This window comes from Ursus arctos, unplaced genomic scaffold (genome assembly GCF_023065955.2).
Source record: "Ursus arctos isolate Adak ecotype North America unplaced genomic scaffold, UrsArc2.0 scaffold_4, whole genome shotgun sequence".
NCBI classification, from domain to species: Eukaryota; Metazoa; Chordata; class Mammalia; order Carnivora; family Ursidae; genus Ursus; species Ursus arctos.
The window spans coordinates 67,301,060-67,319,221 of record NW_026623056.1 but is presented as its reverse complement, the minus strand read 5'-3'; the positions used below and the strand labels follow the sequence as shown (position 1 = coordinate 67,319,221).

The window sequence follows — 18,162 nt, the reverse complement described above, 5'->3', positions numbered from 1 at the left end:
GTATCAACTAGAACTGAACATAGCATTTCAGGTACAGATGGAGAATACCCTCCCCTAAAGGTAGGGAAATAATTTCTCTGTTGTTTTTAGTTATCTTCCTGAAAATGTCTAACGGGCTATTGGTAGTTTGGGCTAGAGTGCTTTGGACAGATACTTTCAAGGAAGAATATACGTGGCCCTGAGCCCCTTCCTCATTGGAAATTGATGATACTACTACTGATTGAGCACTTCCTATACCTTGGGCAATGTTTTAGATGCTTTCTGTGAATTAATTATGGCATTTTCCTAAGTCCCCATGAGATAAGAAAATATCATCCCCTTTTTATCGATGGGGAAGCTAGGGTCACGGTCACAAGTGGCAGAGCCAGAATTTGAAATCTTATGATTCCAGAGTCTGCGCTTCACCAGTTTGTTGCTCTGACCAGCTGATAATGTACATGCGCGATGGCTATGGGCATGGGGAGGATATGGCACCACCATGGAGAAAGGAGGAAGTTATGCTAAGGCTGTTCTGATTTCCTTTCCTCAGGTTTCTTTTCTCTTTGGTCCAGATCATTTATTTGCTCCCATAGTCCTCTGAATTTTCCTTGTGGTGATTCATACCAATGCCTTTGTGAGAGATACAAAGGCTGTAAATGCCACAGAGGACAGTTTTTCAGCTTCTGTGACTACATGCCAGGGGGCTGAGCCTCTATGGGTATCGTTCTGCTCCTTTGGAATCTGAGTTCACTTGTGGATCACAGGGAGTTAGTGCCCAAAGGTTCATAGCTTGAACGTGATACCTCAATGTCTCAGGCCTTCCTTGTCTTTATCCCTTTATATCAGCTTAGCTTTCCCGCACACAGTACACCTACTGCCCAATTGCTCTGCAGTTCTTCGTCTGAGCTCTTCTTTCTCAAACCCCAACTTCAGTTTTGCCTATGGCTTTTGAATTAGCACTTCATACTTTTTATTATTTTTGTTTATATTTTTGGCTTTTCCTAATTAAAAAAACCTGTTTTTATTGTCTTTCACTCTCAACATCTTTTGATGACCCAGCCTATCAGATCTAACTTACTACTAGATGCCACACTGTTGGCACCTTTGATTGATCTTTTCACAACCATCGCAAATGAGGGACACAGAATTTTGAGGCTGCATATCGACCTGTCTCAAGGAATTTCTGAGTGAGACACTTGGGGTCAGCATATATCTGGCAGATCCCTTTTCCTTGAATACTCATCAGTGAGTGTATCTTCTATTTACCGTTAGTTTTTGTCCATATTCGGTTGTATATGTTTAAAAAGCTATGTGGCCTTCTAAAATTGTGAATTGGATAATTTGGACTAACATCCTTGCTAGGTTTTCAGGAAAAAATAACAATCCAACATCCAGAAGATAGAAAAATTACAGGGAAGCAAACTGGTAGTTTGGAGTCACTTTTCTTATGGCAGGTTTCTTGATGCATAGAGTATGGGAAATGTTTTTGAAACCCTTACATAGGGCTTGTAAAATATCCCATTTTTACCTTCTTTCCATGAAATGAAGGAATATACAATGCTTCAACTTTATATATCACCCTCCAATTTAATATATTCTTGGGGAGAAAAAATAGAACAAAGAGAGAAGGCACAATGAATATCAATAATTAAAAAAAGGGCACCTGGGTTGCTCAGTCGGTTAAGCATCTGCCCTCTGCTCTGGTCTCAGGGTCCTGGGATCAAGCCCCACAACTGGCTCCCTGCTCAAGTCTACTTTTCTCTCTCCCTCTGCTCTTCCCCCACTCGTGATCTCTCTCTCCCTCTCTCAAATAAATAAATAAAATCTTTAAAAAAATAAAATAAGGGGACACCTGGGTGGCTTAGTCAGTTAAGTGTCTGCCTTCGGCTCAGGTCATGATCCCAGGGTCCTGGGATCAAGTTCCACACTGGGCTCCTTGCTCAGTGGGGAGCCTGCTTCTCTGTCTGTCTGCCACTCCTCCTGCTTGTGCTCTCTCTCTCTCTGACAAATAAATAAAATCTTTAAAAAATATATATATATATAAATAAATAAAAATAAATAGAAAAAGATAGTTTTATAGATACTACAGGTATTAAATTGATCATATTATGAGATAATGAATAATATTATGCAAATAAATATGAAAATGTATGATTATATGGTATGATATATAAAATAGAAAACTTTTTATGAAAAAGCAAAAACATTTACCAAACTTACAAATTAAGAAAGAAAATTTGAATAGTTCTATAATTATTAATGAAATAGAAACTGTAATTTAAGGCTTCCAACAAAGTAAATCCTAGGCAAATTTTTCATCTCTACCAAACAATTAAGGGAAAAGTAAGACCACTTTTACACAAACGGTTTCAGAGAATAATAAAATGTAGGAAACTGTTTATAACCTTTTAAAAAAGCCATCACAAGAATGCCAAAACTTGAGATAGACATTACAGAAAAGAAAATTTGTGGACAGGGGCGCCTGGGTGGCACAGCGGTTGAGCATCTGCCTTCGGCTCAGGGCGTGATCCCAGCGTTATGGGATCGAGCCCCACATCGGGCTCCTCCGCTGTGAGCCTTCCTCTCCCACTCCCCCTGCTTGTGTTCCGTCTCTCGCTGGCTGTCTCTATCTCTGTCAAATAAATAGATAAAATCTTTAAAAAAAAAAAAAAGAAAGAAAAGAAAATTTGTGGACATTCTCTATTATAACCATGGATGCAAAAATTCTATGTAAACATCACATTAGTAAACCAACTCTGCAATATGTAAAAATGGATAATGAATCGCACCCAATTTGGATTATTATAAAAAAGCAACTTTATAATAAAACCATACACAAAAGCATACATGAAATGTGAGTCAATTTATATGTAGTTCCAAAATGGGCAAATCTAAACTGTAATGTTTTGGGAGACATCCTTGGAAGGTAAAGAATAGCAAAAAATTTATTATATTAAAAGATGCTATTAATTTTAAAGGAAAGGGAGAAGCTGGTGATTATGCAAGACCTGGGGGTTTTTAGGTGCTGTTTCTTGACATGGGTGTGATAGCTAAGTTGCTATTTGCTTTATAATAATGAATTAATCTTTAGATTTATGTTCTTGTTTGTATGTGTGTATTTTAAATTACAATACAAGGATATTTAAAAATCCATATCTACTCTCCTTGAAACCAAGGGAATGAATGACCTAAACAGACCAAACCTCTCTGCCCTTTCTGTTTGATAAAGAAGAAAAGACATGCCTGAATCAAAGGCTGCTTGTAAGTTAACATAAATGTCTTTTGCTTCTCCCTGATTCCTGAGGAGTCTTCTTGGCTTGATTCTACTTTAGTGGCAGACTGGAGAACATGATGGCTCCAACTGGAACCCCTAAGTCTTGGAACTCCATGTTGAATTCAGACATGGGGAAATTGTAAAGATCTCCAAAATTAAAAAAAAAAATTGGACTTTTTTTTTTTTTTATCATATTTAGGAGAATGCAAGCAGATGATGGACTGTAAAGAGGGATTGGCTAGCATACCCTCACCACTGTCGCAATCAAATCATTCCCATGCTTCCCTGGATTCTAAGGAGTTCTAATGAATTGTTCTTTGCCTTTCCTTATGCTCTCAATCCTCTCCCCCATAATGCACTTGCCCAGTATCCTCACTCTGGAACACCTCACTAGCAGTTATCTTGTTCTGTTACATACTATCACTAAAGCCCATCACTGCATCTTTTTTTTTTATTGTTTTTTTATTATATTATGTTAGTCACCATACAGTACATCCCCGGTTTCCGATGTAAAGTTCGATGATTCATTAGTTGCGTATAACACCAAGTGCACCATGCAATACGTGCCCTCCTTACTACCCATCACCAGTCTATCCCATTCCCCCCCCTCCCCGCCTCTGAGGCCCTCAGTTTGTTTCTTATAGTCCTTAATCTCTCATGCTTCATTCCCCCTTCTGATTACCCCCCTTTCTTTATCCCTTTCTTCCCCTACCGATCTTCCTAGTTCTTATGTTCCATAGATGAGAGAAATCATATGATAGTTGTCTTTCTCTGCTTGACTTATTTCACTTAGCATCATCTCCTCCAGTGCCGTCCATGTTGCAGCAAATGTTGAGAATTCGTTCTTTCTGATATCTGAGTAATATTCCATTGTATATATGGACCACAACTTCTTAATCCAGTCATCTGTTGAAGGGCATCTCGGTTCCTTCCACGATTTAGCTATTGTTGACAATGCTGCTATGAACATTGGGGTGCATATGGCCCTTCTCTTCACTACATCTGTATCTTTGGGGTAAACACCCAGTAGTGCAATGGCTGGGTCATAGGGTAGCTCAATTTTTAACTTTTTAAGGGACCTCCACACTGTTTTCCAGAGTGGCTGTACCAATTTGCACTCCCACCAACAATGTAAGAAGGATCCCCTTTCTCCACATCCTCTCCAACAATTGTTGTTTCTTGCCTTGTCTATTTTTGCCATTCTAACTGGCGTAAGGTAGTATCTTAGTGTGGTTTTGATTTGAATTTCCCTGATGGCTAATGATTTTGAACATTTTTTCATGTGTCTGTTAGCCATTTGTATGTCTTCATTGGAAAAGTGTCTGTCCATATCTTCTGCCCATTTTTTGATTTGTTTATTTATTTCTCGTGAATTGAGTTTGAGAAGTTCTTTGTAGATCTTGGATACCAGTCTTTTATCTGTAGCGTCATTTGCAAATATCTTCTCCCATTCCGTGGGCTGCCTCTTAGTTTTTTTGACTGTTTCCTTGGCTGTGCAGAAGCTTTTTATCTTGATGAAGTCCCACAAGTTCATTTTATCTTTTGTTTCTCTTGCCTTTGGAGATGTGTCATGAAAAAAGGTTGCTCTGGCCGATGTCGTAGAGGTTGCTGCCTATGTTCTCCTCTAGGATTTTGATGGATTCCTGTCTCACATCGAGGTCTTTCATCCATTTGGAGTTTATTTTTGTGTATGGTGTGAGAGATTGGTCAAGTTTCATTCTTTTGCATGTAGCTGTCCAATTTTCCCGGCACCATTTATTGAAGAGACTGTCTTTTTCCCACGGGATGTTTTTTCCTGCTTTATCAAATGTTAGTTGCCCAAAGAGCCGAGGGTCCATTTCTGGGTTCTCTATTCTGTTCCATTGGTCTATGTGTCTGTTTTTGTGCCAGTACCATGCTGTCTTTGTGATCACAGCTTTGTAGTACAGCTCGAAATCCGGCATTGTGATGCCCCCAACTTTGTTTTTCCTTTTCAACAGTTCCTTGGCTATTCGGAGCCTTTTCTGGTTCCATACAAATTTAAGGACTATTTGTTTCAGTTCTTTGAAAAATGTCATCGGTATTTTGATCGGGATAGCTTTGAAAGTGTAGATTGCTCTGGATAGCATGGACATTCTAACTATGTTAATTCTTCCAATCCATGAGCATGGAATATTTTTCCATCTTTTTTTGTCTTCCTCAATGTCTTTCAAGAGTGATTTATAGTTTCTAGAATATAGATCCTTTACCTCTCTGGTTAAGTTAATTCCAAGGTAACGTATGGTTTTTGGTGCTATTGTAAATGGGATGGATTCCCTAATTTCTCTTTCTTCAGTCTCATTCTTCGTGTATAGAAATGCAACTGATTTCTGAGCATTGATTTTGTATCCCGCTACATTACTGAATTGCTCTATAACTTCTAATAGTTTGGGAGTGGATTCTTTTGGGTTTTCCATATAGAGTATCATGTCATCTGCGAAGAGAGACAGTTTGACTTCTTCTTTGCCGATTTGGATACCTTTGATCCCTTTTTGTTGTCTGACTGCTGTTGCAAGGACTTCTAGTACTATGTTGAATAATAGTGGTGAGAGTGGGCATCCTTGTCGTGTTCCTGATCTTAAGGGAAAGGCTTTCCAGCTTTTCCCCATTGAGAATGATATTTGCTGTAGGCTTTTCATAGATGGTTTTTATGAGATTGAGGAATGTACCCTCTATCCCTACACTCTGAAGGGTTTTAATCAGGAAAGGATGCTGTATTTTGTCAAATGCTTTCTCTGCATAAATTGAGAGGATCATATGGTTCCTGAGTCTTTTCTTGTTGATATGATGTATCATGCTGATCGATTTGCGAATGTTGAACCACGCTTGTATCCCAGGTATGAATCCCACTTGGTGGTGATGGATAATCCTTTTAATGTACTGTTGGATTCTGTTAGCCAGGATCTTGTTGAGGATTTTGGCGTCCATATTCATTAGGGAAATTGGTCTGTAATTCTCCTTTTTGATGGGGTCTTTGCCTGGTTTGTGGATCAAGGTAATATTGGCCTCATAGAATGAGTTTGGTAGCTTTCCTTCTGTTTCTATTTTTTGAAATAGCTTTAGGAGAATAGGTATTATTTCTTCTTTGAATGTTTGGTAGAATTCCCCAGGAAAACCATCCGGGCCTGGAGTTTTGTTATTTGGAAGGTTGTTTATCACTGATTCAATCTCTTCATAATTAATTGGCCTGTTTAAAAAATCAATTTCTTCCTGTTTCAGTCTTGGTAGTTTATAGGTTTCCAGGAAGGCCTCTGTCTCTTCCAGATTGCTTAATTTATTGGCATATAGCTGTTGATAAAAGTTTCTAATAATCCTTCCAATTTCATTGGTGTTGATCGTGACCTCTCCTTTTTCATTCATAATTTTATTAATTTGGGTCCTTTCTCTATTCTTTTGGATAAGTCTTGCCAGCGGTTTGTCAATTTTATTGATTCTCTCAAAGAACCAGCTTCTAGTCCTGTTGATCTGCTCTACTGTACTTCTGGTTTCTAATTCATTGATTTCTGCTCTAATCTTGGTCAACTGCTTCCTCGTGAGTGGATTAGGCCTGTCCCTCTGTTGCTGTTCCAGCTTCTTGAGGTGGGAATATAAAAACTGCATTTTAGATTTTTCTGTTCTTTTGAGTGAGGCTTTGATGGCTATGTATTTCCCCCTTAGGACTGCCTTTGCAGTATCCCAAAAGTTTTGGACCGTTGTGTTTTCATTCTCGTTGGTCTCCATAAATTGTTTAAATTGATTTTTGATTTCCTGGTTTATCGAGTCATTCCTGAGCAGGATGGTTCTTAGTCTCCAAGTGTTTGAGTTTCTTCCAAATTTTTCCTTGTGGTTGAGTTCCAATTTCAGAGTGTTGTGGTCTGAGAATATGCAGGGGATAATTTCAGTCTTTTGGTATCGGTTGAGACCTGTTTTGTGTCCCAGAACATGGTCTGTTCTTGAGAATGTTCCATGGGCATTAGAATAGAATGAGTATTCTTTGGTTCTGGGGTGTAGTATTCTATATATATCTATGAGGTCCAACTCGTCGAGTATGGCATTCAAAGCTCTTGTTTCTATGTTGGTTTTCTGCTCTGGTGCTCTTTCTGTTGCTGGTAGTGGAGTGTTGAGGTCCCCTACTATTAACGTATTTTTATCTATATGTCTCTTTATTCTGGTTAAGAGTTGGCTTGTGTAACTTGCTGCTTCCCTGTTGAGGGCATAGATATTTATAATTGTCATATCCACTTGTGGATACATCCTTTAAAAATAATATAGTGCCCTTCTGTGTCTCTAACTGTGGTCTTTAGTTTAAAATCCAATCTGTCTGATATGAGAATTGCTACCCCAGCTTTCTTTTGAGGTCCATTGGCGCCATCACTGCATCTTAATCCCACTGTCAGACCCAAGTATTTATCTTTGTTATGCAAATATAGTGCTGATCACTTTCAAGAGTTTATTATGTTGTAGGAAATTTCTTGTGCCTAAGCCAAAGCACTGTGACTTGACTTGGCAGCAGGATTTTCATATCTAATCCCATTCCTGAGTATTCTGAGTTTGCTCTTCTCTTTCATTCCCATGACTTCCCTGGGTTATAGCTCCCATATTGGTAATAACGGACCCAGCATTTGCACCTTCCCCAGTGCCCTGAGGACCCACAGATAAACGGAAGCCCTTAAATCATAGCTACACATTTATGTAACTCTGGCTCAATTTGTTCCAGCTGTAGCAGCATATTTAGATTTTTCCAGCTAGTGAATCTAGTACCAAGTCTTAGGCCTTAGCCAGAGTGTAAGCAAATCATCACACTGGCCTAAAAGGTCCTGTATGACTTGGCTTCATTTCCTCCAGTGCTCTCTGGAGGGAGCTAACCTGCTAACCTGGCTTCTTTGAATACTTTAGGTATACTCACATAATTTTCGACTTGCCTCAGTCTCACTCACATCCTTCACATCATTGCGTGACTCTACCACCTCAATGGAAAATTCCCTAACCAAACTACTTAAAAGTGCAACCAACCTACCACCCTGACTAGGCACTTACTGTTTTCTTATGCTAGTTGTGTTTTCTCTACAGTGCTTATCATTATCTGACAATAATATATTTTTAATTATTTATTATGTCTTCCTCCACTAAGATGTAATTTCCACTACAAAAAAGAGTTTTGCTCTGTTTTTCTTTTTTACTTATATATTCGTAACACAAAGAACTGTGCTGGGCTCATAGTAAATTGGTGACTGGTAAATATGTTAAATTAGTGACATATAATTTTCATGAGGAATTAATTTGAGGCATTATTACCAGAAAAATGTCTCTTTTAAAAAATGGCATTTATTTTCAATTCAAATTTTAAGAGTCACTTTCAATGGAATTTATAGGAGATTTTATTTTGTAAAAGTGTTGTTGACCTGATTATATTCACTTTGAGATTTTTGAGTGTTTTTCTTCTTAGGTTTAGGCATTAAAGAACCCTTGGGACATATAGATTTTTATCCAAATGGAGGAAAAACGCAACCTGGCTGTCCTAAGTCCATTTTATCAGGTATACCAACAGTAATTTTGAATGAATTACATATGATTCAAATGATGAAGGAAAATCAATTTACTTTACTTTTTTCCATCTTAACCTGTGGGTAAGATTTTGATCACCCTTGCTCATGATTTAGGAGAGTGATTGGCAAAAAATGGTTGAATTGGATTTTTCTCAGTTCATAAAGCTTGCCAGTAGATATCCCATTTGGTCATGATGCGATCCATTACATGAGTTTCAACAGCTTTATTTCATCATTTCAAACATTAGGAGAAGTACTAAAGTCAGTGAAGAAGCACAGATGGCCGAAGTATCACGGAACATGAGCTTGGTCTCAGGATTTAATCTTTACCATCACTCTAATATTGTACAAGCACAGATTCATAATCTCTTGCACTCGGTTGTTACACAAATAACCGAGCAGCTGCTCTAGGTGTGGAATTTGGCTCACTTCAGAGTCCGAGGAATTCAATATTTTGAGGTCTACAGTGACAAGTGGTTAAGTAACATATAGTGAAAGGCCACTGCAGCTAGAAAAATTTGGCCAAAGGTTATAAGGATGTGAGGAGTTGGGGAAAGAAAGGGACATGATGAAGCTTTAATGTTACCTGGTTTCATAGTCCTCTCTGACATTGATCGGATATGTTAGGGGTGCAGGGTTAAAGGGAAAGATGTGCACTTAGTTATTAAGTATAGTAGCACTGTGTTTGTAGAGTTTGTCAAATTATTGAAATTAAACATTTTTTTCCTGTGGTAATTATTACTTCAGAAAAATTTCTTATAAATCTCATGTAAAAGCATACTAAATGTAAATTTTTAATGGTACTATTTATTTAATTGCTTGAGATAAAACTGTACGTTGTAGTCAACACTTTAATATTCACAAGTGCATAGTATTGAGTAGAACTTAACCTTTAATTTTTCTCTAATTTACTTGAACTTGGTTTAATACATCTACAGTTTTTCTGCTTGGTTTTTAACACTTAAGGAATTAGATTTATTAAATGCGACCACCAGAGAGCAGTTTACTTGTTCATGGCCTCCTTGGAAACAAACTGCAATTTTATTTCATTTCCTTGTCCTTCATATGAAGATTTTAAAGCTGGCTCATGTGTAGACTGTGACAAGTTCAGTGAAAAATCATGCCCTAGGCTAGGTAAGTGAGACTGTGATTAATTACTCTAAGTTTTTGTGGAAAATGAATAACATAATTGTTAGTATTTTTATTGGAAGCTTTCATATTTACTTGCGAACATGTTAGCATTTTATGGAAAAATTACCTGTGGAACAACCAGAGAAAATAGTTTATTTCCTACTAAATATTTTTAAGGTGTTTAGTAAAAATAATTTAATCAACTGTTCAATGAAATTTAACCAACGGTGCTCAATATAGTGTGCAAATTTGGTGACCTCACCATGATCCTTGGTCTTGCTTTGTAAAGGAGTCTGTCTATCATCCATCTGTATTTCCACTAAAGAAAGAGACTGTGCATGCTTTTTTTTTTTTCTTTTTGAGACTTGTGCATTCTTAGTGGCACTGAAAGTTTTTATTTTTATGGAAAGTCTTAGGAGCAAGTGGAGAGGTGTAAACCATAGTTAGCTTTTCATTTGCTATTAGCAAGTAGGCATGAATCATACATGGTTCACACCTTCCAAATCGATAAAGCTTGGCAAGAGCAGTTAAGTATTGCAACTTTCGATAACGACAGCCTGCCGGTGGGAAATTATGGAGGAAAAAAGAATCCACATAAAAATAGAACGGTAGAGCTGAAAGAATTTCAGAGGCTGTTTTTGCTCAGGATTTTCCAAAGAGATTACCAGACCCCAAGCATGTCATGAGCATAGAACATCTTATCAGTGTCATGATCAGGATCTGCTAGAAATGTTTCAAAGCCAAAGGGGCTCAATGAAATGGGAGGCAATTACAACGGCTGAATTAAACAGCTTTCTGCAGTGTTCTTCGGCAGGAGGTTTATACTAACGTGTGTAGAGAATTGCTAGGAGAGGCAGGCAATCTGCAGGCTTTGCCAGACCTATTTTCTCATAGAACCCCTTCTGTCCAGAAGAAGTCTTGTGGGATTTTTTTTCTTCAGATCTCATGTTGGGGATTGCTTTTCTGGTCTCATTGCTTTTCCATATAAGTGAGAAAATTGTGACCCAGTGAACAGAAGGATTATGTAAGGACACAAGTGAGAACTAGAATTAAACTTCTTAATTCTCAACTCAGTGTTCTTTCTACTATACTCAAATTTTGAATTTGGAGGTAGCAATGTGGGAACAGACAAATACATAAAGCAAATACATAAAGTGTGATAATATTTCAAATGTACTAATAATGTATGTATCTGGAATATATACCTAATATATAGTGTATGTAGATACTATCTGTACAACACATTTATAATGTATACGCATGCATAGTTTATCTGTATGAATGTATATATGTAGGAGAATTGGGAGCTGTACTCATGGAACTAAATTTTGTGTTTGTTTTATCTAATCATTTTATTCTGCTGAATTTACTAAAAGGAGATACAAATAAAATTCTGAATTTATGAAATAATGGTAAAAACTGCTACAAATCGATTGTAGCCATATGGAGTATGCTCAGCTCTGATAAGATTTCCAGGGAGGGGATTTGTTTGTGAGTCTTGAATTTGATTTATTATGTAATTAGAATGAATAGAATATAAAATTATTTGAAAAGTGGTTTTTAAGTTATAAAAATCATAAATTATTATTATAATGCATTGATTCTTTGGTTCCTTTAGTGATTTGAAAGCTTTGTGTGCTATTTGATGGAAATCTAGTTTCTAATGTTTTCTTTCTCAAATCTTAGGTTATCAAGCTGAGCTATGGAAAGATGTTTTAAAAGTAAGAAGAGAAGAGACCACTGTGTTTTTAGATACTGCTGGCACAAGTCCATTCTGCGGTAAGTTAACGTTTTCAACAAATGAACAAATGATTGGCTTTATATACTAATTAATATTTTCTCCAAAATGTTCTTCCTACCCACTCCAATTCCATCATGAAATTTCAAGGAACTCTGAAATTTGTTAGAGCCAAATTCAAATAAGGACTTGATTTTTTTTATTTGTTTAATTGTTCATCTCTTGAAGGACATCAGGAATATTTTTAGTTTTTGGCTGTTATGAATAAAGCTGCTATGAATATTTATATACAAGTTTTTATGTGAATTTAAGTTTTTATTTCTTCTTTATAAAGGCCTAGGAATGGAGTTGCTGGGTCAGAAGCTAATTAGCCTTGTAAGAAATTGACAGTGTTTTTCAGTGTGCTGTACCATTTTGCAATCCTCCCAGCAAAGTATGAATGATCCAATTTCTCTGATTTCTTACTAGCAATTGGTGTTGTCATCATTTAAAAAAAATTATTCATTTTAATAGGTGGATAGTCATGCCTTATTGTGGTTTTAATCTTTGTTGCCCTGATGGCTTATGATAATGAATATCTTTTCTATATATCCTCTTTGGTGAAATGTATGTTCATGTCTTTTGCCCATGTACCAACTGCATTTTTTTTTTTAAGTGTTGAGTTTTGAAAGTTTTCTTCATATATTTTTATAGCAGTCTTTGTTGGATACTTGGTTTGCAGATATTTTCTCTCAGTCTGTAACTTGATTATCTTTTCATCTTCTAACAAGGGCTTTTGCAAAGGCAAAAGTGTTTACTTTTGATGAGATCTAATTTATAATTTTTCTTTTCATAGAACATTTTTTTTCATGTCCAAGAACTCTTTGCTGAGTTTAGGTCCTGAAGACTTTTTTCCCACATTTTTTTCCTAAAAGTTTTATAGTTTTATGTGTTACATTTAAGTCTGTAATTCATTATTGATTTAGTTTTTGTATAATATGTGGGGTTTAGGTTGAGTTTTTTTTTTTTTTTTTTTTTTTTTTTTTGGCCAATGGATGTCCATTTGCTCTAGCACCATTTGTTGAAAGGGCTATCTTTGCTTTATTGAAATGCTTTTGTACCTTTATCAAAAATCAGTTAAATATCTTTGTTTAGGCATATTTCTACTTGGTCTAGATTTCATTCTCTGTCCTGTTAGTTATCTGCTTATCCCTTTTCCAATACCACACATTATTAATTACTATAGCTAATACTGTAGCCTTAATATCAGATAGAATGATTATTTCTTCTTCATTCTTCTTTGTCATGGTTATTTTAGATATTCTAGGGTATTTGCCTTTCAATAAAAATTTAAAATAAGGTGTCTATGTCTACAAAACTTTGGCTGGGAGTTTGATAGGAATTGCATTAAACCTATAGATCGATTTGGGGAGAACTGACATCTTTACCATGTTGTCTTCTGATTCATAGACATGTTATGTCTCTACATTTACTTTGATTCTTTGATTTCTTTCATCAGTATTTTGTAATTTTCAGCATATAGGCCCTGTGTATCTTTTGTTACATGTATACCTAAATATTTATTTTTTTAAAATTTTTTGAGTGATGGTAAATGATATTTTAAAAATTTTATATCCCTATGTCTATTGTTGGTATGTAGAAATAGGATTGAATATTTTGTATTGAGCTTGTTTCCTGGAGCCTTGCTGAATTCACTTATTATTTCTTGGATTTTTATTTATTTATTTATTTATTTATTTATTTTAAAGATTTTATTTATTTATTTGACAGAGATAGAGACAGCCAGCGAGAGAGGGAACACAAGCAGGGTGAGTGGGAGAGGAAGAAGCAGCCCCCTAGCAGAAGAGCCTGATATGGGGCTCGATCCCATAACGCCGGGATCACGCCCTGAGCCGAAGGCAGACACTTAACCTCTGTGCCACCCAGGCGCCCCTATTTCTTGGATTTTTAAAATAGATTTCTTAAAGTTTTCTATGTAACAGTCATATCATCTACAAATAGAGAGAAACTTTTACTTCTTCCTTTCTAATCTGTACACCTTTTATTTCTTTTTCTTGACTTATTTCAGTGGCTAGAGCTTCCGGTACTACATTAAATAAGAATGGTGAGGACAGACATCTTGTCTTATTCCCAATCTTAGAAGAAAGCGTTGTTTCTTACTGTAGGTTTTTTGACCATGGATTATTCACAAGCATGTTGTTTAATTTCATGTATTTAGAGATTTTCCTGTTGTCCTTCTATTACCGATTTCTACTATTGATTATATTCTTTAGTCATTATGTTTAGAAAACAAATTCTGTATAATTTCAATTCTTTTAAATTTGTCGAATTTTTGTAATAATCCAGGATATAGTTTATCTGGGTGAATATTTCATAGGCACTTGAAATAAATATGTATTCTGTTTTTGTTGGATGCAGTGTTCAATATCTGTCAATAAGATTCTGTTGGTCTCCAACATCATCAACTCATTACAATATTAACTCAAAGTAAAAAATCTCATCTAATGTCATCAGATAAAAAGTTCTAAATCATATCATTCAATTCTAAATCTAAATCAGATTTGGGTAAGACTCTAGGTAGAATCCACCCATAGGCACAATTACCTTCATTTGTGAGTCTGTGAAACTCAAGAATCAAGTTATCTGTTCCCAAAATACGTTGGTGAGACAGGCATAGTATACTTGTCATAGACATTCCTGTTCAAAAGGGGAAAAAAATGAAAGGAAAATGGAGTCAATGGCCTGAAGCAATTTTATAGTCCAATGGGCAAATTCCATTTGGTTTCAAGGGTTGGGAATAATTCCCTGTGGTTTATTCCTCCTGGGGTCTGCTCTGTGAGTTCATGACTCCATGTTCTAGCTTCTTAGAATCATCTTTTTTCTTCTTTCTTTCTTCTTTTTTATTTCTATTTTTTTGTATAAATGGTAACTTATGCTTACCGCTGAATAGTTTTAACATTCTATTCCTTGCCTAAAAAATTTTGGGGGTCCAACAACATTCTTTCATTTTGTACTCTGTCTCCTTCAGTCCAAGCTGACTGTTTATGGTATAACATTGTCAAAAACCTTGTAGATGTCCATATATGTCAGAGATTCATTCCATTAGACAAGAGGTACTTCCAAATATCTTTTGTAGATAATCCTATCTCTATTTTGGGCTTCTGCTGAGATGGCTGAGGGAATCTAAGAACCACATACTTAATCTTTCCAAAGAGCCTTTTGCGTTACTGAATACTCTGACTTTTTGATCTATATAAGACAAAAGGTTGTCTAGCCATGCTCCTAGATTTTTCTCCAGAGCGTGATTTCCTGGCGATAAATCTCTTAGTTTTAGTATCTTTTGCAAACTTGATAGGATAAGGATTTTTCAAGTCATTGGGTCCAGGTTTGTTTTTGTGTAACACTTTTATCTCAATTTACATTTTTCCTCTCACATTTCACCATAAACACCAATAAGAAACAAGGCCACACTTTGAAGCCTCATTAGCACGAAAATCCCCTTAGCTAGATGTCCAGTTTATTTACAACTTTTGCTTTCCGTATAATTTCAGGACATAATTTTGTTGGGCTTTCTGTGACTATATAGCAAGTATTCTTTTTCTGCCAGTTTCCAATAATCATGTCATTTCCTTCTGAAGCCTCAACAGCAGAGTTGTTACCATCTACATTTCCACTAACAATGTGTTCAAGGTAATCTAGGTTTTTTTATCACGCTCCTCAAAATTCTTTCAGCTTCTGTTCATTGCCAATTTCAAAACCTCGTCCTCATTTTTAGATATTTGTTACAAGAGCATCCCATTCTTCACATCAAAATACGAATTCATTTTCTGTCACTAACAACAAATTACCACAAACTTAGTGGCTTAAAACACAAGACTCTAGTATCTTTATAGTCCTGTAGGTCAGAAGACTGACACAGGTGTCACTGCAAAAATCGGGGTGTCAGCAGGATTGCATTTCGGGGGACTCCAAGGGAGATACTGTTTCCTTGACTTTTTGAACTTCTAGAAGTTGTCTGCATTCCTTGGCTTGTGGCCTCTTCTTCCCCAGTGGTGGCTTGAGTCTTCACTCACACCCACTGCATCTCTTCAGCCCTCTTTTTATGATTCTCTTCCATCTTCCTCTTCCACTTTTAAGGCTTTATGATTACCATCTTTGTGACTGCATTGCTCCCACTTGGACAAATCAGATAATCTTCCTATTTTAAGGGCAGCTGATTGGCTATTTTAATTCCATTTGAGATCTTAATTATGCTTTGCCATTTAAGGTAACATATTCAGTTTCCAGAGATTAGGACATGGACATATTTGGGGAGGTCTACCACAATTATAATAGCACATGTGATTTTTCAGTTTCCTGATATCAGCATTTTCTGTGAAGTTGCGAGAACTTGACTTGCATTTAGGTTTCTTTACATTCTCCACTTTAAAATCTCATTGTCTTGAGTAGCAGATTGCGTGATAATTTTGGTCTCAATTATCAAATATATAAAATTCATGAGGAAAAGGATAATCTATTGTATGTATGCAGATGTCTTCCCTTCCCATTTTTACCTCTTTGTTTTAGATGCATTAAGATGATTTCAATTCCTTTCTGTTTGAAGAAATTCCTTCTTACAATATTTAAGAGATGGAGTTTGCTAATAAGAAATTCTTTAAGTTTTTCTTTGTCTTAGAGTGCCTTTGTTTATCCTTTATTCTCAAAGGATAGTTTTGCTCACTATAAGGTTTAGAGTTGAGCTCTTTCTTTTGACCTTTGAAAAATGTGCCACAGGGTGCCTGCGTGACTCAGTCGGTTAAGCGTCTGCCTTCGGCTCAGGTCATGATCCCAGGGTCCTGGGATCGAGTCCCACATTGGGCTGCTTGCTCAGTGGGGAGCCTGTGTCTTCCTCTGCCTCCTGCTCCCCCTGCTTGTGCTCTCTCTCTCTGTTAAGTAAATAAATTAAAAAATATATGTTAAAAAAATATACCACATAATGCCTGAAAAATGCTGGCCTCCATAGTTTCAGATAAAAATTCCACTGTGTCTCAAATTGGTGTTCTCCTGTGGATAATGCGTCATTTGTCCTAGGCTGCTTTCATTTTTTTTTTTTTTCTGTTTTTCTTTTTCTGAAGTTTAATTATGATATGACTTGGTGAAATTTGTTTAGGTTATCCTGTTTCAAGTTCACTCAGCTTCTTGAATCTGCATATCTGTTTTCTTCACCAAATTTAGAAAGTCCTTGGCTATTATTTCTTTGAATATTCTTTAGCCCTACTTTCTTTTCTCTCTTCCTGACATGATAGCACACATATAATATCTTTGTTATAGTCACACAGTATCCGAGGCCCTGTTCATTTTTTTCCCCTCAATCTCTTTTTCTCTCCATGGCTGAGGTTGAGTGGCCAATTGATCTGTCTTCAAATTCACTGATTTCTATCCTCTATCATCCACTCTACCATTAAGCACATGCAGTGAGTTTTATATATTTTACTGTAGCTTTCATTTATGTAATTTCTACTTTGTTTTCTTTTATAGCTCCTATTTCTTTGCTCAGATCTTTCTATTCCTTTTTTTCAAGAGGCTCTAACTGACTTTGAAGCATCTTTATGGTGGCTTCTTTGAAACCCTTGTCAGATAATCCCAGTGTCTGATTCATCTCAGTGTTGGCATCATTTCATTGTCCTTTCTCACCAAAGTTATGGTTGTCATTGTTCTTGGTATAATGGGCAATTTTCAGTCACATCCTGGACATTTTGTTTATTATGTTGGAATTTGAGTACTGTTTAAATCTTTTATTTCAAGCAGGCAGCCACATTGTTTAGATTTTAGCTTTATGTATTCCGAGGCTGTGATTTCTTAGATGTATAAAGGTTCAGGATTTTTGTATATTCCTGGGGACTTGCTTCTTTTTGCTTTATGCATAAAATTGCATTTTGATTCCCAATTTTATCTGATTCTATCACAACAACAATTTGTCTCATAGAGCCTTTGAACCTGTGTTTTCTTTTCTGTCTTGCATATTATGTTCTGCAGTATTTTATTTCACATGCTACTTAACAATTGGTATTTATTTTGAGTGTTATCATTACAACCAATGCTCACCATATTTACCAGTTTTAGTTTTCTACCTTTTATTTTGTTCTCTTTTCCTTCCCCCACTTTTTCCTTCTGAGTTTAACTCCTGTCTTACTAAAATATGTCCTTAGTGACTTTTCACTAGTGGTCTCTCTCAGTTTGTTTATTTCCTTGAAAATGTCCTATCTTTTTGTTACTCTGGAATGCAAATTTAATTCAACATAGAATTCTACATTAAGGGTATTTTCACTCAGCACTTTGAAGATATTAATTTTCTTTTCAGATAAATTTCTTTTTTCATTTATTGTCAGTGTAAATTTTTTTCTGTAGGTAATCTATAGTTTTCTTCTGGATGAATTAACTAATTAATTAATCTATTTATTCATGATTTATTATTATTATTTTCTAGTCTCAATCGTCATTTTAAGTCTCTTAAAAAT

General features: G+C 36.0%; 1 protein-coding gene across 3 annotated transcripts in view; it reads left to right on the top strand.

The window, feature by feature from the left end:
* Positions 1-18,162, top strand: part of LIPI (lipase I) — a 60,773-nt gene that overhangs the window by 23,732 nt on the left and 18,879 nt on the right. For all 3 annotated transcript variants that reach the window (XM_044384567.3, XM_057306623.1, XM_044384572.2), the window contains 3 exons: positions 8,697-8,786; positions 9,763-9,930; positions 11,614-11,706. In XM_044384567.3, coding sequence (XP_044240502.1) covers positions 8,697-8,786; positions 9,763-9,930; positions 11,614-11,706 — 351 coding nt within the window. The remainder of the gene's footprint in view (positions 1-8,696; positions 8,787-9,762; positions 9,931-11,613; positions 11,707-18,162) is intronic.